Source organism: Aedes aegypti, chromosome 2 (assembly GCF_002204515.2).
Source record: "Aedes aegypti strain LVP_AGWG chromosome 2, AaegL5.0 Primary Assembly, whole genome shotgun sequence".
NCBI lineage: Eukaryota > Metazoa > Arthropoda > Insecta > Diptera > Culicidae > Aedes > Aedes aegypti.
This window is the reverse complement of record NC_035108.1, coordinates 34,313,325-34,330,575: the sequence shown is the minus strand read 5'-3', so window position 1 is coordinate 34,330,575 and position 17,251 is coordinate 34,313,325. Positions and strand designations below refer to the sequence as shown.

General features: G+C 37.9%; 1 protein-coding gene across 4 annotated transcripts in view; it reads right to left on the bottom strand.

Moving 5' to 3' along the window:
- Nucleotides 1–17,251, bottom strand: part of LOC5565095 (calcium-binding mitochondrial carrier protein SCaMC-2) — a 117,549-nt gene that overhangs the window by 10,814 nt on the left and 89,484 nt on the right. Inside the window, exon 1 of one of the 4 annotated variants that reach the window (XM_021840484.1) lies at nucleotides 7,865–9,172. The exons of 2 other annotated variants lie outside the window; for them this stretch is intronic. In XM_021840484.1, coding sequence (XP_021696176.1) covers nucleotides 7,865–7,954 — 90 coding nt within the window. In that variant the 5' untranslated portion in view covers nucleotides 7,955–9,172. Of the gene's footprint in view, nucleotides 1–1,337; nucleotides 1,753–7,864; nucleotides 9,173–17,251 lie in introns of those variants that run through there. One more of the 4 variants, XM_021840485.1, reaches the window with a different exon arrangement.

Sequence of the window (17,251 nt, the reverse complement as noted above, 5' to 3'; positions counted from 1 at the left end):
AATATTGTAGAAGGTTGTATGATGATTAAAATTGATAAAGTTGGTGTTTCAACTATCTGAAGTAGATTTGCAATATTGCATAGTATTCCTTCAACTTAGCTGGGTGGCAGTCACCAAGCGCATCATAGCCACCTATGACGCTGACCGAGCTGCGGCACAAGGTGCATGCACATGTGTGATTGTACGGGAGTGCTGATCTAAGCCTAACTTTCAACAACTGAAAGCTTAATGAAAATGAGCTTAAATCCAGATACTACCTTCGGCAACAATGTTCATTAACGTATCAACTAGTGAATTTGTCATTCTGGGCTCAATTGAACGCGATTAACTAGTGTACGAGACGAAAAAGTGACATAGGGTCAATTTTCAATATATTTGAGACGAATATTCCATACAAACTTTGAATTGAATGCGCCAGCTGGGGGTGCAACCAAATGAGTTGAAATTTTGAGAGAGCTTTTTTCTTACCCTAAGGCACATATCTAGGGGGTGCCCCGTTAAATTTTACAACTTTTTTGTTTAAGGGCCAGTCTAGTGCACATTGTCTGCTGTAGACTTAGACTTTCTTCACAGACGAAATAAAGACATCACAATGGGTACCATTTCTAGTACTACATTTGATCCCTTGGTACTACACTCGGTACTTAAGTTTGACAGAACGCAGTACACTTTTCACAGCATTCTAGATTGTGCTCTATGAACCTTATGTGCCATAAAATTTCTGGCAACTGCAAGGCACATGAAGGTCTTTATTTTGTTTTTACTTCCTTTGCCTTTTCGTACCACCAAGCTGTTCATTAGGCAATGTTGCTTATCTGACTCAAAGCATCGCCAACTTCGTTAGGCACTCTTGGGTGAGTATGCCAGCAACTTAACTGTTTGTTCATTTTCAATCCACACTTGTCTGCTAATGTTGTAACTGCAATGTGAAAGACACTAACGATTTTCAAACGAACAACATTGAAGTTCATGCACATGTCATCCACGATGCTACGATCAAAAAACGCTTGCTCACAAATTGAGCTTACATCGTAATTCACTTCATCCCATCTCAACTTTTCGTCAATCGTTTCGTAATGCCACCACCGTCAATCGTCAACGGCGGACAGCTAACCCTGACTTGACCTCGCTCGCCAAAACAGATATGTAGCCGGCAAACGGCTACGTAGCGCTTCTTATGTAACGAAAACCCCAATTTCACGTCGCGGTAGTTGTTCTACTTCTGCGACGAAGGTGCATTACACAAAGGAAACAAACTAAACGAACAATAAAGGTAACAATGTCACGCAACACCAATCACAGCAAGCGCAGAATAGTACAAAATAGTAGACAGTGACCTTTAGCACAACTTCCACGTAGAAATCGCTATCAAGCGTATCCATGGACGCTCCTGGAGGCGGTTTTGCCCCTTTTCCTCTCGCCCTATCGACGGCCTAGCGGGAGGCAAATCGATAAACTTCGATGGGCTGCCTGCCGGCAGGCCAAAAACTGCACCTCGTCACGCCGAATTCCGACTGCACTCACTGAATCACGTCGTTACGTCGTATCTATGATAGAAAGCCGCGCGTGCAACCACGCCAACTGCGGTTATGCAAAGAGAAAATCGGCAAAAGGCCAAAAACAGAGTGGCCTCCGACGCCGTCTGGCAACACTGCTCACCGCCCGTAAAACCTCCCAAAGGCACAACGTGTGTCTATGTTTGAAGCACGAGGTAAAAATGCAACCGACTCGTTGCACCGGTGGCGTCCAACTGTGTGCCAGGTTCGGTGAACGAGTCTTTCTCGGGTCCCCGGATAGGGAAGCCGAAAAGAAGATAGTTATAGATGTATAAGCCATTCTATGACGCCCGAGTTCCGATTTCTAGCGTGGGAATTCGAAACATGGATATATGATGGACGGTATGTTCCACCAGTAGTAGTGCAGTGTGACAAAACACCGTTGGCGTGTGCTAATCATAACTTTTAACGTTTGACGCTCTCGTCTATTCTGAGTTGATCGGATCGGTAAACTACCCCCGGAGCAATTACCCCTAGAGCTTGTCGTGTGGAAGCTCAAACGACAAAGTTTACACGGAAACCAATCATGTGGACAGCACCACCTGTCGGAATGTATCGTCCTCATTAAAATTGCTACAACAGTTTTCCGAGTGGTCTTTGGACTTTTATAAATTTATAAGCATGCCATGCCTGTACGCGACGCATGTGCTAGGCAATTACCATGACAACATGCGAAGAAAAACTGCAACCTTTGACCTTTTTTACCTGGGTCCTACTTTGATCGTTTTTCGATCCAGTGAGTTGTGCCAAATGGGTTCGGAAGGATAATCTTTTCCTTTCGGTTGAACGAGCACTGATGGCAGTTGGCTATGAAGCGCAATCATTTTCGTCGCGACGGCGACAGATAGGTGTCTGTGTCTACTGCGTTTCATTACCATCATGAAGTGACCGAAATCGGTGTTTTATAATGGGATTAGTCCAATTGTTGGTAATTTTATGGTATTTGGAAGGTAGACAAGTATTGCACAGCCCATAGCACTATATTTTGAGATGAGATTGCTGAAAACTGTTGCAGCGTGCTGTACCACAACATGGTTTATGTAACAACCAGGACGAAGTGACTGACAGCCTGTCATTTTCAGATAGATTTTCAGAATAATTGCTAAAACAAATCAAATTGGAAAAGTAAGTACCAATGCGGGATGCAAAAGCAAACTCTCAAACAACGTCCAGATTAATTTTACGAAATAATAATATAGATACATGAGTTACCAAGCAATCAACTGACAAAGATTTCCCATAAAACGGTCTGGCAACTCTGCTACGTTGTTTACAAATGTAATGGAGCAGGAAGAAGAGCCAAACACAAACTAAAGAGCACTAAAAGTCCATGATTACATCTGGCATTTGAAGCACTACGCTTCTAGCCCACTCGCCAGAGAAACCAAACGACGAGAGGCGAAAGGCAGTTTGCACTTTAACGTACAGTTGTGTTCAGAATAATAGTAGTGAAAGCCGATTTTCATACAAAATGCTCAACTTTGGCATGCTGTAACTTTGTTTCCATATGAGCAATCGGCATGAAATTTTGGCAGTGAACTACAAATATACTCAATTTTATTAGCACAAGATTTGAAAATTTTCACACTACCGGCTAAAAAGTTAAGCACCAGGTGAAATCGCTCAAAATAATAGTAGTTTTAATAATTCAAAAATCTGCTGTATTTTGAGTTTTTGAATTTTTCTTTATTCATCATTTCAACCATTTCCACCCAAGCTATAAATGTATAAACAAGCCAATTTTTTACAAAATTGTTACTGAACAAAAATTTACAAAAGAAAAACTACTGTTATTTTGAGCGATTTCACCTGGTGCTTAACTTTTTAGCCGGTAGTGTGAAAATTTTCAAATCTTGTGATAATGAAATTGAGTATATTTGTAGTTCACTGCCAAAATTTCATGACAATTGCTCATATGGAAACAAAGTTACAGAAGGCCAAAGTTGAGCATTTTGTATGAAAATCGGCTTTCACTACTATTATTCTGAACACAACTGTACATCGCAATGGGATGGGAACACTGCCTTCCTAAGGCTTCCTGCTGGGCTCAACCGGGAAGCTAGATGAGATACGAGCAAACAGCTTCCGGTTTGTGCTTGTCGGTTTCGACAAGCACAGCCTGGCAATGCGATGAAGATTGAAATAAAGGGCGGTGGTGTGGTAGAACAACATAATGAGTATTTTAATTGGAAAGCAAATCTCCATTGCATTGAACGTTATTTATAGACTTCTACGGCAATGGGATTGTGTTTCATGGAGGCAGGCAGTTGGTATTGAAAGCAGTATAGATTTCTTTAAGATTCACAATTAAATTAGATTGTTTAAAAACGATAAAATCATAATTCTTCATAAAGCTAAGTATGCTGTTTCGCTCAAGAAAAGTAAAGAAATTCCTTGACTGAAAGGGTCAAGAAATTTCCTACAGAGAGCCCCCTTTGAAGTGACATTTCTTCTCAACTGCGTACTGCGATCAGAAAAAAGTGATTTTCTTGATCATTTCTTGGGAGAAATTTTCCACGCATCGAGATAGGCGATTCCTTTTCTTGTCAGTAGCAAACCGGCCTTAAGAATGTAATAAAGACGAACGAACGACCGAATTGCCTTCTTACAGTGTTGAGTGCTTTGAAGAAAGCTTAGATTAAATCTCACATGAGCTTCAAGCTAGGCATAGAAAAAATGATAACATGCAGAATAACAATCCGATTAGAAAGATAATCCAAGAATACTAAGCAGCTTGAAGCAGGCTTCGGCCTTTCTGAAGGATAACGATAACAGTGACAATTCCCTACCCTCGAATCTACCTGGTCAACGAATGGGCATTCTTGAATTATAGCAACAAATTTGCATATTAAAGGAAGAGAAGGACTAAGAGAAAGGACTAGGCCAATCATTTACTTTTTGCTTCATTATCTAAATATGCCGAGTAAATCATGCTTGAAATCGTTGAACAGGTAAAAAGTGGACTTACAAGCAGGGTTGGGAAAAAATCTGAAATTCATTCTACAGTAACCAAACAAAGCCAATCGCAGTCAGCGAAGCCAGTGAAACTCACGCCTATCGCTGCTGAAGGCAAAGAGCCTTGAAAATTGCAAAAAACCCGTTGCTAAGGGCAGCCTAAAATTACTGCAGAAAAATGTTCTATTTCCCGCTGCATTTCCCGCATTTAGAGCCTTCAATGACACTAACGATTTAGAAAATTCATGTACCCAATATAGACTACTTGATGAGATTCACGTTTTCGAACTACTGTACTGGGAAAGCCACGTGATTTTCGCGAAATTCAAGCCTACTACTATTACCATTCCCAGCGCTGCTTACAAGTTGCCACTGAACCAAGAGCGGAAAAGCTAGATCACAGAAAATAAGAGAAGAGTGAGTGGCAAAATTCTGATAAGCGGATCCCTAAAGAGGTCTTTTGAGAGCTCTCAGTTAATAACAGGGGAAATACTCATAAGAACTGAGCTGAAGTGCAGTCTCTGTCTCAGTTGGGAGTCAGAAGAAACAGATCTTTTAAGTATTCCTTTCCTGATCCTAGAAAATCACAATACCTTTGATCGATGAAACTATGTCAATTGTATGGTATTTGTTCGAAAATATACAAAATGTACGTTACTTCTTTACTTTGCGAGAAATATAATCATAGCTGAAATGTTGTTTAACGACTGAATATTGGAAACTTAAAGGGATTTCAATTGAGATTGTTGATGGATATTCAAAGAATAACATATATATCGCGTTATTTGCGAGATCTCTTTGGAACTCTTAGTTAGACGGCTGAATACATTAATCATATTTAGGAACATACACAAAAAATTGCAATAGGAAAAAATTATCTAGAATTCGTTCAGCTGAAATGCAGACTCGGTCTCAGAAGGGACTATGCCAAAAAAAGAAAGAGATCTTTTAAGAATTCCTTTTATTGATCCTTTGATCTTTTGTAGCTTCTAAGTCTAAGTCTAAGTCTAGCAAATGCTCAAATACTGGTATTTGTTCGGAAATATACAAAAAAGAATTCACTTTGCGAGAAATACAATCATGGCTGGAATATTGCTTAACGACTGGATATTGATATTGATAGATCTTCGATGGATTTCAATTGAGATTGTTGATCGATTTTCAAAGAGTTTTATAACAGAAATATCCTTAAAGTATTCTCTGTGAGATGCTTGGTGAACTCTTAGCTTGGCTGAAGACATTAACCCTATTAGGAAATATTCCAACTACAATTGAAATAGAAGAGTAAATCCTCCAAGACATCCGCTTAGGATCTTAAAATACTGTACAATGATCAAACATGCTCAACAGGACGTACAGTGTAAGTCATGTATGACGGATTCACCAAGAATTTTCAGTAATGGCACAAAACTACCAAACTGAACTTTGAAACTCGAATGATAACTTTATCATTAGTCACCCTACTCAACTACAATCGAACCTAAGAAGAATATCGATCGCTCGATGAATCATCACACTCTCGCTGATGCCCTTGCAGTCCAATTAAGACTCAATGGATGGAATATTCTGCGCTCAAGTGCAAAATTTTCCAACCCAACTGTTATCTGTGTACCCTTCAGTGAGTGTTGGTCAAACAAACCCGCAGAAACGTATCTCTGCCAAATTGTTTGTGCTTTGCAGATAGTACGCAATACTGTGCAAATATTTCCGACGTAATTTATGCGCGACGCACAGAAGGGAACATACCAACCGGAGAAGGAAGCGATCTCCGACTTCTTTATGGTAGAGTACTATTTTGAACGATAAATTTTGTCATTGTACAGCCAACTCTATCTTACTCGACATTCATTCTCGGTATAGAGCTGGAAAACCATAATAGAGGTTGGCGTATTAAGGAGAGTTGAATGTAGCTTAAAAAACAATTCGGACAGATATTTGATAATCCAATCTTAACTTTTTCCAAATAAGAATAAATTTGAAATTTTTCAAATTCTTAAAGCTATTCGAACCAACTTTTTAAGACGAGAGGAAGTCTTTAATTTTTTTATAAAATGCAGTGAATTTTTAATCTAAACCATGTTCTGTTGTGCACATACTCAAATTGATTTCAAAACTAATGCAAACGACTGATAAAATCAGAAATATTTCTTATGATTGATTGCCTTTGTTTGCATGATCCGAAGTATACAAGTTTTTAGACGAAACATTGCCTATAAAACATAGTTAAGTCCACAGTAACAAATTATATAAATCGCAAAACATTGCTGGGTTTAATTGAGGGTTTGGACCAATTTGTAGCTTCTTCTATATTGCTAATCTCTAAATGTTTGTTGAAAAACCCAGTTTGTTTGGTTTTTCCAGAATTAGATCCAATTCAACATAACCGATATATATTTTATATTTTTATATTTTCATCGTTTATTCCTTCCTTACATCTGTAAACGAAAAAAAGCATTTTTTTTTTCATTATGGGAAGCAAAATTTCAACGTAATCTAGAGTACTACGCCAACAAATGCAATCGAGTTTAAAGTGTCAGTTATGCCCTCAAGATTGAATAGTTTATGAAGCTGTGTTGTGTAAAACACAGCAGTTCACCGACTTGCAAATAAATAACAAAATTAAAACAGACAACAAAATCCCAGAACAACAAAAACACAATAAACGTTGAGTAGAAACATAGCAAGCTATCCAGCAAGAAGGAAGTTCCCCATCGATATGTTATTAACATCAATTATAATCTCGCAATCCAGTTGGCGCCCTAGATTGCAAAGAATCCCGTCACTTTAGATATGCTTATCAGCGTCACATTTTTTCCATCGTCTCCGGTCCCATCCCGTTTCCCACTAGATAATATTGGGGTTATCTTCGCATAGACGTACCGGGAAGCCCTTGAGCAGCGTAAATCCCCCGAATATTAACCACTTCGTAACCGGTTCAAACGGCTTTTCGAAGACCATTCGACAAATGCCGCCGAAACCGGTTGTAAGCCATAAAATACAAACATAATTTTCATAACAAAGCTAAATTGAATCGGGGGGATTACCAACCACCTCATCGAACTTTTTCTCCGAAAAGCGGAACTGAGTAATGCGCGCGAGCCTTGAAAGCGCTGCGCTGGAGCGATGACTTCACCGACGCCCTTCAATACGGCGACGATGACTAACCTTTCTACAACCGCCATGGAGCCGATTTGGCGCGTAAAGTTCCAATTACCACCCCCTAAGACGAGCCCTTATCTATAGACTAGTAGTGACGCTATACACAACACTGCACACCATGGCTGTTAGTGAGACGGAATGCGGAAACAATCGCATTCAACACCCGTTTCTGAGTCAGACACATAGAATATTACCTTCGATAGTAGCTCTCGGAAGATGAGCACAAAGTCCTCCAGGACGTCCCCAGTGACGTGGACGGCAGCACTGTTCTGTTCCAGTGCCATGTTGGGATCAATTTTGAGGCCTTATCTCCTTCGGGAGTGGGATATTGCACGGTCCGCACGAAACAGACTTGCAATATACACCGATCGAGGTGACGAAAAAATGGGTCAACTCCCCAAACACGTGTGGAACTGTTTCGCAAGATAACGTTTAACCGCCCTTCGGTTCAGTAATGCTCTCCACAGCTGGTCGAGTGGAGGCTCGACGGTCAGTTCAGGAAAGGGTGGCAAGAGAGCACCAATACACGCTAATATCACAATAAGATTTTTTCTTCTTTTTTTGAAACTAAACGCACACACCAATTTCCTCCAAATTACTCAATATACGATTCGCACGTGGCCTCTTCCAATTATGTTATATACCCCTTTCAAGGACTAATGCACTTGGCTTCACTTTTCGTAACGGAGACCTTCTTCTCGGTTTGACTTCGTACGTCGTCTACACTCGCTTCCTTTTTTCTCCTTTACTCAGATTCGAACTTTTCTTATGTGGGCCTGCCTCAAGCCACACTTCGCGCTTCATATATGTACTCTCTCTCGGAACAGCTGTTTGATGGCCGCTTCAACGACCGCGTGCAATCCGGTTTTTCGCCTAGCAACAGTGCTTCGAATTTGTGTGTTATATTCTCAGAAAAACGTTCACTCTTCTTCGTCTGGATGTGTTAGTCTTGTGTCGCTATAGGCCAACCACACTACCAGCACTCTTGCACGGAGGGAAATATTGGTAGCGATTGCACTGACTCCGAGGTTAACATTCAAAAAGAATAGCTATTATCACACTTCTCCGCCAGGAAGACATTGTTCCTGGATATAGGGATCGTCAACAGACACTAAAAAATCTTCCTATTCACTAATCAGGTATAAAAAAGCAGACTATTCTTTTTCGTTTTTGGTAACTCGTGGGATGCTTAGTTGTGATGCTTCTTTGTTGCTGCGTGGTTCTCCAAAGGCCAATGCAAGTGAATGCACTTTTGGACAATGATATGGAACGAACCACCAATCCGTCCAGTCTTTTCGGCAGCTAAGTACAAACTGAAAGCTGCAGCAGTCACTTCCTCTTATTAGGTACCGCGACCGAGCGTCAACCGTCGTCGCTGTCGATATGTAGATAGAGGTACCTCTGAGAGGCTATGGGTGACTGCAGTATGTGCCGTATCAAGCTGCTACGGTGCTGTGCGATCAACGGAAGCGCGAGTACTACTACTGACTGATGTGGAGCAACGATGAAGGCGAGCCAGCCTGTGATTCGGTTCTCCTAGCACATATAGGTACATACCACGGTGTGTCTGAAAACGTTATTACCAGGGAAAAAAGCCCATGAATTTGGTACCTACCATTCAAAAGATATAGTAATGAAGCATCTTCTCCGTGAGTTTGAAATATTTCAACGAGGAAATTGAAAGTTATCGTGGTTAGAAGGTTTTGAACAATTTTGGACGGGATATTCGCATGCTTCAAGTATTCTCTAACAGTATTCATCAGGTTTGCAAAGTATTACCCGAGCAGGTGGAAAAAGCTGACAAAGATCATAATGTGTTGTTCCAAAGTAATTACTGACGATCATAAGCAGCTATTGGTTTGATAGAGATAAAAGATCGAAAATAATATCAAAAATAAATACGGAGTATTGAAGTATTGATCAATATCTTGTTAAGATATTATAAGATCAAAACAATACCTGGCAAGTTTATTGGTCGAACCCTCGACTTTTAGATCTATACACAGAGGTTCTAACCATTTGGCTATGATAATAAATCTTAGAGCTGTCGATCAGATGGTAGCTCAAGGAAATAAGAGTAGCATTTTCTTCGCTTTCTGAGACTTCTTTTTGATCTTAGATGTTGCCCCGAAGTCACACTGTTTAGACGCGCCATTTTTCTATTGAATGTGTTTTGTTTCATGTCGAAGAACTAATTTTGATCTTGTTTACATCAGAGCGTTAATGATTAATCATAAATTTAATCATGATTAATGATTATGATTAATCAAAAATGTTAATCATTAATCACAAAAAATCAAGAGTTAATCATGAATCACTAATCATAATCATTGCATTTTAATGTTTTAATCATTAATCATTAATCATAATCATAAAGATCGCCAATTTTATTCAGTAATCATAATATTAATCATAAATCAAACATTTAATCAATCATCAATCAATCATTGAACAAAATTCGACAAATACTTCAACATTGCTTTCTAATGTATAAATAAATTTTGCATTTCTTATATCGTGTGACAAGAACGCTGATAGCTTATGCCCACGGAAATTCAAAATTCAAACCAAGTACAGCATGGCTTTGCTGTATATCCACGTTACCATAAGACTAAAAAAGACCCTTAAATATATCCTTCAAGTAAGACGGTGCATTTTCTCAGTTGTATTTGATCCGAATCCGAAAACCCAGTTGGACGCTAGTGAGTGGTACCATTCTTCATGAAGGATTGCTGCTTATAGGCGCTGATCATCAAATTTCGACCGAGCACTAGTTTTCTAGCCTTTCATAAGATGTTTGTGTACTTTGTATGAAAATCCGAAAATTTGCACAAAATTTTCAAGAGCGAAAATTTGTTCTTTTCCCCTAGTAGGTGGTATTTCTGTCAATAGCTCCTTGCTGCTTTTGTTCACGTTTGATGTTTGCAATCCTACATCGCCTAAAGATATCTACTTAATAAAAGAGAAAATTGCTTTTACTTGGGCCTTAAAGCTTTTCAATTTGAATTATCCTCTTCAATAATGAGTAAAATAGGGAAAGTGTACCATTTATGGACATAGTGGTTCCCTATTTGGCCATATCCGAAATTCGGATAACTTTCACATTTTTAATCTTTTTGAATGTTTTAACATCAAGATATATCGTTAATCTTACTGCTAAAACACAACAAAACTTTTTAAAATGTAGAGACATTCAAATTATCACGCATGGCGAAATAAGGAACCACTATGGCCATAACTGGTACACCTACTCTAATTCATTTTCATGTTTATGGCTCATTCGTTGCATACGTGTATACGTAGCGCTAAGAATAAAAATTTTAAACCCTCCTCTCTCCGTAATGCTTTTTGTATGAGAGTTATCAAAATTTTGTTTGATCAACATTTTTATCAGTAATCATTATTAATGGTTAATCATTCAAAGGCTAATGATTAAATGCCCGAAAGTATGCACTAAACGCCTTGAAGTATGCAACAAACGGGTTATTTCAACTTTTCCCTTGGTTAGCAATAAATCTAAAATATAAATTTTTTGAAGCAAATTTTTAATTTAAACCCATTTTTACTGAAATCTAGATTCAGATCAAGGAAGGGCGAACATTGTTAGAAAAAATATGTTTCCAGTTTCTCATAAAAATCTCGTTAGGAAATTCCAACCCAATGTTCAAACTGATTTTACTCAACATTTCTCCAAGAATGGGGTTGTTTAGTGATGAAATATTTGCAGTGTTTTGTAGCTTGTTCGAAGGATCACATTTTTCTTATTATTTCACAATTTATTGCGCTTAAATATCTTTAGATTGATATTATTAATTATTAAATCTTGTCGAAGTTAAATTTAGGGAGGGGGGTGGTTGATTCAAAAGAGATTTTCATACGTGCTATTGAAATAGTTCCAGGGCATGGACAATTATAAAACTTTGGTCTCTGGTTCGAACTTTAACGTAGCTTCATAAAATATAAACAACTGGATACCCCTAACAATTCTTTCGAAAAATAATATAAAAATGATATTTTATACTTCAATAATTCTCTTGAGAGTTAAATCTATGGCTTCGTTTGCAAAATTCATGAAGTTTAAGATGGAAAGCTAGGTTTCAGAACTACCAATATAATGCTTCACTTTCACTTCGGAGGAATTATTGGAGGATGAATAAACAACTAACACTTCACTATAAAAAAAGTACTAAAAATCACTAGAAAGGCGAGCAAATACCATTTAACTTTTTTTATAATAATCTAATAATCACAAGATAAAAAGCATATTAGAGTTTACCGGAGTTTGCTCATCTTACTTATGATTTTTTCTACACTCTTCTTTCTTTTATGAAGTGAAGTATTGAAATCCGACTAGTTTTTTACCAATATTTTGAATACTTTCCCCGGGAAATCAACAAACCTTAACACCCCGGCATATGTTCAAGTGCATGAAAAACATCCACTTAAAACTTGATAATTCATGAATGTGTCGCAAGCTACGCATCAAAAGGCCAATATATTAGCGTTAGCGTTAGCGTAGTTACGGTATACTTCGTAGATTGGATACTAGCAACATTCATGTTTCTTTTTAATAATCTCATCCTGACTACTTTCAAGAACAAGGCAGGGGAGTATACCTTGTTCAAATCATAAACAAGAATACTAAAAGCATGAATATCGCTATTCCCGGCCACGCCCATCTTTACCGTAACTTGGGATAGGGGAAGGAAATGTTGATGTAGCACTTACTTAATGAGAGGCCACCGACTCAGCGACACCCTCATAAGTGCTACGGAGTTGGAGGTTGGGGAAGGTATATTGTCATGATTCGCCTAGAAAGCTGGCGATAGACCATAAACATTTGCTGTTTAAGCGTTTTCAAATTAATCTTTTGAATGCCGGCAATCAAAAGAGAAAACAATAGTTTATTTATAGTATAAATAGTATTTCGCGAAATGCTTGTCGATTGTGCAGTAATATTTTTGCTCAATAACCAGTAAAAAGCAAAACCGATCCCTCCAGGGTCATCGGATTGTATAAAATAACGATACGCGTAAAAAAAAAAATCACGCCTATTGAAAAACTGTACTGGGTGGTACTGTATTTTTAGATAATCGAAAAACGAAAGGAAGCGCGTTCGAACTAAACACCCTAGGATACCACAGTCGGTTTTCTGCTCAAAATCATACGAAAAGCAGAATCGATCCCTCCAGGGTCATCGAACGGTTAAAAAGCATCCACAACCGATTGTTAGTTGCGTAACACCCGCCCGGACAGAATGCGCAATCTGAACATAATTATCAAACTCCGAAAATAACATTTTCCGTTCAAGAAACGATCAGAAGTTCCACGACGCGGACAAAAACGATCCGGAAGGCTCACAAAAGAAAAAGTATCATACTGGAACAAACTCACCGGATTGATTCTCTAAATTTATGTGCTGCCTGTCACCTCCGGATGGTTCGGTGAGCTTAGGGCAGCCAAAAACCAACAGTACTGAGGACACAAATCAAACAAATCACTTTTTCACTTTTCACTATTCCATTTCTGAATGTAAAAACTGTCCTGCTTGGGCTTCACGAAGCACTACCCAGCAAGACGCTCCAAAACAGGAAAAAAAAAAATCTACGGTGACGAAAACATGCGCGAAACCGTGAGCCAAATCTATCGGACGACGCAAAACCGAACTGTCCTGCTTGGGCTTCACAAAGCACTCTCGCATCAAAAGGCCAATATATTGGCCACTTTCTCCAGGATACTGGCTTTTGAACCGGAGCAATTAATAACGAGTTCAAAAGATTTGTATTTAGGATTGTTTGTTAAATAATATCATCATCATTAGATAATGAAGAATTAACAAACAATCCTTAGTGTATAACCCATTTATTGCATACTTTAAGTTGTTTAGTGCATCTTTTGGGGCATTTAATCATTTGTTAATGGATGATTAATCATAAAATTAAATGACATTAGATGCCCTAAACACCTTTTAGTATGCAACGAATGCATCACACTCTTGAAAATTTATTGGTACACTTATGATTAAGAAAAATCTGAATCAAACAGTTCTCAGCATGATTTTTCGTTCAATCATCAACTTTTTAATCATGATACTCTTAACATTTGGGACTCGATATGAAAGTGGCTACTGAATCTTAGGGGGGCTTCTCCAGTACTCCACGCAATTTAAAAAAAGACAATTAACACCGTCTTCAGCCATAGGCTGCACAGACTGAACATAACTAACATTAGACAACGGACACACGGAACGACCAGTGGACCAGTGAAGAATTTTTCGTTTGACGAAAAGGTTTCTCCGACTGGGGCGGGAATCGAACCCACACTCCGTAGCACAATACGCCTAAACGACTGACGCCGCTAACCGCACGGCTACGGAGCCCGGAATCGTTGTAATTATCGAATCGATACCCGCAGAAGACAAACAGCAATCCTGATATTTACGGAATTTCATTAGAAGACGACTGAAAAAACATAATTTTGAACAACTATCGTAAAATTAAACAATAACTTCCTCAATTGGATTAAATGGGAAAAATTGATATGAAATTTGCGATAAAATAAGACTTCTCCTCGGTGCGAATCGAACTCACGACTCCCTGTTCACTAGATAGGGCGCGTTACCCCTACACCACGAGAGGACTCATGGACACAACGGTTTCTGCTGTTGAATGCCTAAGCCGAGAGTACACTAGTTATTGGGTATATAAAGACCACATACTACTGGCCAACATCGTGCTGGACGCGATTTGTACAGTGCAGGTTCGCAATGTTTCGTGACGTCTCAATGCAAATACAATAAATGATAATTTAAAAAAGTATTATTTTGAAATTAAAAATTTTGATCAAATTTGACATTATTCACGTAAGGGTTAATCATAATCATTAATCATAATCACTGACCATACTGATTTTAATCATTAATCATATTAATTAATCATCTAAAATTGAAATTTAATCATTAATCATAATCATTAATCATACTTTGGCTTAATCATCAATCACAATCATTAATCATGAATTCAAAAAATTTAATCATAAATCATAATCATTAATCATGATGAACTTGAATTTAATCATTAATCACTTAATCAATCATTGCGACTCGTTAATCATTAATGCTCTGGTTTACATATTTTCAGATGTTGAGCTATAGCGCTTAGATTTATAAAATTTTCGAACATCTTTTCGATATCAAATTGAGATATGCTATAATTTGTTCGTTTCGAGATTTGATTTTGATTTTTCCATCTGCCCGGGTAAGTATTCAAAACATGTTGCATTCAAGCATCTTCTCTGTAAATTTTAAATCATTTCGTCGAAAAAATCAAAAGTTCAAATTATTTGTAAATTCACTATTATTTCCGTGGATATAGATATAAATCAAATTTCAAGTTATTTTATCCGGTAGTACTAGGTATCCAGAAGTGTTACTGTACTTTACTTGATAGCATTGACTATGGAAACAAGCATTACAGAAACAAGCTATACATAACATTAAAACTACTTCAACAAGCATCAAAAGTGAGATTTTGTCTGAGTAACTAAAAAACTGAATTTTGTAGCATGATTTTAAAGTTATTTTCAACTGGTGCAGAGAAAGTTTAAATCAATCCATTCAACCAAAATCTAATAGAGAGCATGGCTGATTGATAAAGTATATTTGATGGGACAAGGACACCAATTTTGACTTTGAATCGGATGAATTGGCAAGTTGAAATTGTTATGAAATTAAACTTATGATATATTAACAAGTAACTTTGATAATCGATTCAGCACTAAATTCCACACTAAATCATGCTCAGACTTGTTTCTAAGAGTGTCCTCGTAAAAGTCTGCCAGATCCGGCTACAACTTCCTGCACGTCTTCTAGATTGTTGACTATTTGTAGGTACATCTCTTAACCAGCAAAAAATGGGTTATTTGTGATAAAAAAAAAATCAGAACATCTTGTAACGTAACGTCTCCGCTCAACCAGATATTACAACAAATTACGTTTGTACAGTGGGGTTCCGTTTTTGGCATGCTCCGTTTTTGGCATGTTCCGATTTTGGCACCCCCCGATTTTGGCAACAAAATGGATCCGTTTTTGGCAACATTTTTCGATACCATTAAAATTTGTAAATTTTTGTAAATATTATCGTATCTGTTGCTTTAGTCATTTGAATAGCATGTTAACTTCACACTGATCACATTTCAGAGCTCCATTTTCGTCGATATTTCCCAAAATCTCACCAACTACTAAGGACTCGCGTACGCGCTTATTTACTTCAGAATGGTCATTGGTCATGCATTGGCAACGTTTCATGAGGCCAATAATCTCCACTAGTATCTCAACTAAAGACCAATCTCTTTTCTTAGGCATTCTAATTGAGTGACCAGCCCACTTGAGTCTGCCAGTAGGTGATACAATAAAAAACACTGTTCTTCAGATCTGGAACAGCTTGTTTGAACAAAGCACCAGCACCGACATAAGAGCAACAAAAAATCTATGGCTCACACAGAGTAACAATCATAAATTTTGTCTCATCTTGTTAGCTCACTGTCTTTATTATTATGGATTTACATACATTGCGCATGTAAAAACACACCGCCATAATAGATATAAATATGTACAGCAAAATATCGTGTATCGTGTGCCTTTAAATAAATTTCATTAAATAACTTGACAAATGCGGATAGTCCAAACTACAATTTATTTTCGATAATATCATTGAAGCGTGCGATAAATACGACTGAGAATGTTTTAACTTTTTGTCTGTGATATTGGTCTTTCTGCGTCAACTATTTAAAGCTACGTTCCCTCTTTTCTATAGACTCTGTAAGGCGTTAGATTTGTTAAGAGACGATCCAGAATTCTGTTTAAGATTGTTAATCACCGGTACGGGCCTCAACACCATCAATATGTTCCTTACGAGTTGAGTCTATGAGTTTCCTAACTGTACCCTGAAGAATCCTTAAATGAGTCTTGGTTCTTGTGGGACTTTTCAGAAATTTTAACGAATTCATGAAGATATCTACAGATCCCAAGTGGACGCTGAAGGCTTCTTGAGGGATCCTTAGAGTGTATAATTGGTTATGGAGAATTATGTCCAAAATCTGGTGATTCCTAATAAACTCTAAGGCGTCCTGTAAATTTTAAGCGGGATAATGTGAATTTCTAGTAGTATTTTTTTATTATTTCCGGCGAAAGCTTGGAGATTTTGAAAAGGTTCCCAGAAGAACTTGAGGTGTGCTAGTGGTAGCCTAATAATAATAAACTTTTAATTTTTTCATTGGAGACTTGAGAATTTTCAGCAACATCGCAGCGGAATTCCAAGCAGCAAAAGCCTTAGCAAGATCCCGAGAACTCTATGCAAGATCCTACGGATGCTTGGCAAGATGCTTCAGAGCTCAAGCGTTTTTTCTGTAGATTCCTTATGAGAACCTGAAGATTGATTTAAGGTTCTTGAGGTTTTATAACAGGATCCTGTAAATTTCAGTGGAAAACATACATATAGCTTAATTAAAAATTATTTCAAGTAAAAATTGAATTCTACAAAATAACAAGTCACATTTATGCATTATCGCATGTTTATGTTTGC